Raw genomic sequence first — 2,786 nt, forward strand, 5'->3', positions numbered from 1 at the left:
TTTTTTGCCACATTATTGTTCTATTTGTGCCACGTTATTGTTCCTTCTGTAAGGCAGCGCAGTACCAAAGCAGCATAGGGACCTCAGAGATCCAAAGGCAGCTGGGAAGAGGGGTAATAGGGGGAGCAGGGTGCCCCGGAGACAGCTGGTATCGGTAGTGGGATGGGTGGCAGTTACCGTGTCAGAGGTAGCACTCCCAGGCGTGGGGAGAAGCCAGGGCACGTGTTTGGCGGTCAGGTCAGATAGCGACAGCCCTGCATGGCATCAAGGCATGCAGGCACCACACGAGGCTGCGGTTAGGGGTTGGCATCCGAGAACCGGAGGTCTTTCCAAGCAGAGACTCCATGGGGCAATCCGGCGGCGGCCCAGGATAAGCCGTGAGGAGCGGGAGGGATGTTGTCCTGTGGGTCGTGCCGACGGACCCTCGAGGTTGGCGGGCGTCAGATGTGGGAGGCCATAGGGAGCGAATGTCAGCATTCACCGCAAGCAGAGACATGGAGCCTGAGACCCAGAACACCCATCAGCTCCAAGCTCATTTCCGCAGCCACACAAGCAGCTTCAGGTGCCGAGAATCACCCTGCATCAGTCACGCTGTCGGGGGATTGGGTCTCTTTGTCCGTGGGAAAGTAGTCTCAAGAGGCCAGGGAGAAATGGCGTGAGATCTGTCTGGGGAATCTTGTCCTGGAAAGGAACCGAGCCTGGGGGAACACTATTCAGTCTTGGCAGCCGGGGTGCCGTTGGGCACCCCCGTGTCTTTCTCTCGGAGCTTGCGCAAGTAGTCATGCGGACCTTTGCCCTCGAAGGCCGTGGGGCTCTTGTAGGAGCCGCCGATCTTGTCCCAGAGGGTGAAGTACTGCCCGTAGTTGTAGTCGAAGTACAAGTGGTGGTCAGTGTGGTGGGCTGATCCATTGATGATGTGCCGCAGGAAGCGGGGGACACGGTAGTCACCGTCGTGAATGGAGATGGTCCAGACATTGACGAAGATGTAAAGGCCCAAGTAGGTGACTTTGTGCAGGGGAAAGAGGAAGGGGTAGACGTGGTAGGGCAGGCTCTGCATGAAGCCATCAACAGGGTGGAAGGCATGGCTGGCAAAGGGCGTCGCAATCTTCCAGACGTGGTGGGGCTTGTGGAAGCGCTGCAGGGAGAGGGTGCACCTTTTAGAGGGTCCCCCAGCTGGGGATGGACTCCCCCACCCAAGCGCCCAGGGGGCTGAGGGCCATTGCTGCCTGAAGGGCAGCTCCCAGCTGCTCCCAGCTCCTGTCGCATTGTGGACCAAAGCAAGGCCTCGTTCAGCCAGCCTGAGCCCCCTGGGCATGTGTTCCCCAGGAGTGGCTCGGCTGCGGCCCCAGCGCAGGGCAAGGGCTGTCACCCGGAGCCCTCCGTCCCGCTCGTACCTTATAGAACAGTTTGTGGTGGAGACCGCGGTGTATCCAGTAGATGCCCATGTCGGTGAAGAAGAGGAAGGACAGCATGCTGAGGAAGACGCCTGACCAGCCTGGGGGAACAGGGATGTTACGGGTGGCACCACTGGGTGCTGGGAGACAGCGGGGGCCAGCGAGGAGCTGAGCAACACGGGGTCCGGGGAGGTGTGATGGCCCTCATGGCAGGGTCCATCCCGTTGAGGAGACGTGGCAAGAGGATCAGAGGGTCTGCCATGACTTGGGGAAAGCGAGTCAGGTGCTAGTTTGCTGGAAGCCAGGCACAGGGAAGGGAAAACCTCCTTTTACGAAGGCAGCTGTCTCTGAGCTGGGAGGGTGGGTGGGCACCTCCTTGCATGGGCCTAAAGGGAACTTGGGGCTATGACAAATAGAGGGGACCAGCCTGAGGCAGGAAGTACCCAGTGGGATTTTGTGGAGCTCATAGGAGGTGTGCTGTCATCTGGAGAAATGGGGATACTCTGCCCACCCTGGGGGGTCCAAGGGAGAGGGCAGGGCAGGACCAGCATTACGAGAGGGTCCCAGCCCGATGGGGGTGCAGGGGAGCAGCTCACCGTATGGGGAGTCCTCGATGTTGTCGTAGAGCTTGCTGTAGCCCCGCACCTCGGCGAAGAACAGGGCGACGGTGGGCACGCTGATCCAGGGCAGGGAGCGCAGCGCGTAGGTGATCTCCCGACGCACCTGGTTCTGCAGGGGTTGGTAGTGGGAGAGGGGGTCAGCGGGAGAGGGTGTTCCAGGAGCTGGGCAGAGACCCAAGAGCCCCGGGAAGAGCACCCCTCGAGATGCACGCAACACCCACCTCTAGGAACTGGGGATGTTTCTTGAGTTCGTGGTCGAAGATGAAGTAGTAGCTGAGGGTGCCGAAGAGCAGGTAGAGGGCAAGGGCGCCCAGGTTGGTGATGACGAAGAGGCTGAGGAGCTGGCGGCAGGGCTCACCCTCGGGCCAGCCGGCGGGGTACACGTAGGGCGTGAGGAGGTGCTGGTCGGCGGCATCCAGGACCAGATCCATGGTGGCTCCTGCGGGAAAGAGGGCAGGTTGGCAGGCCTGGCTGCGGAAGGGGCGTATGTCCCCCGTCTCGGAGGGGCGCGTGCGGGAAAGAGGCCAGGTTGGCAGTCCCGGCTGCGGAAGGGGCATATGTCCCCCGTCTCGGAGGGGCGACGTCCCCTGGGAGACGTAGGCTGTGGGGTGCTGTGGGGGATGCAGAGGTGCGGGGGCTGCACTCTTTCTTCTGGCTGCGGGAAAGGGGGGCGCAGGGCAGGGTCCCAGGCTGGGGAATGGGGGGCAGCAGGATGTAGCGTTGGGGAGCTCCTGGGGGAGCTCGGCGGTTCGCAGCCCAGTTTAGGCTCCCG

The 2,786-nt window shown here is 61.8% G+C and overlaps 1 protein-coding gene across 1 annotated transcript; it reads right to left on the reverse strand.

Moving 5' to 3' along the window:
* Nucleotides 1–709: 709 nt before the first annotated feature.
* SC5D (sterol-C5-desaturase) lies at nucleotides 710–2,460 on the reverse strand. The gene is made up of 4 exons (XM_010149083.1): nucleotides 2,236–2,460; nucleotides 1,991–2,123; nucleotides 1,395–1,495; nucleotides 710–1,135 (listed from the first exon to the last, which is right to left on the reverse strand). Exons 1-4 carry the CDS (start codon nucleotides 2,443–2,445, stop codon nucleotides 710–712), a joined length of 870 nt encoding a protein of 289 aa, XP_010147385.1. The 5' UTR covers nucleotides 2,446–2,460.
* Nucleotides 2,461–2,786: the final 326 nt, after the last annotated feature.

The sequence above is a fragment of the Eurypyga helias genome, unplaced genomic scaffold, assembly GCF_000690775.1.
Source record: "Eurypyga helias isolate BGI_N326 unplaced genomic scaffold, ASM69077v1 scaffold36253, whole genome shotgun sequence".
In the NCBI taxonomy this organism is placed as follows: Eukaryota; Metazoa; Chordata; class Aves; order Eurypygiformes; family Eurypygidae; genus Eurypyga; species Eurypyga helias.

What these genes read in the sequence shown, in the direction of transcription:
- SC5D (XM_010149083.1), bottom strand. Translation starts at nt 2,445, where the DNA reads ATGGATCTGGTCCTGGATGCCGCCGACCAGCACCTCCTCACGCCCTAC. An exon ending in AACATCCCCAGTTCCTAGAG is followed by an intron (nt 2,124 to 2,235) that starts GTGGGTGTTGCG and finishes CAACCCCTGCAG; the next exon opens with AACCAGGTGCGTCGGGAGAT. An exon ending in CATCGAGGACTCCCCATACG is followed by an intron (nt 1,496 to 1,990) that starts GTGAGCTGCTCC and finishes CTGTTCCCCCAG; the next exon opens with GCTGGTCAGGCGTCTTCCTC.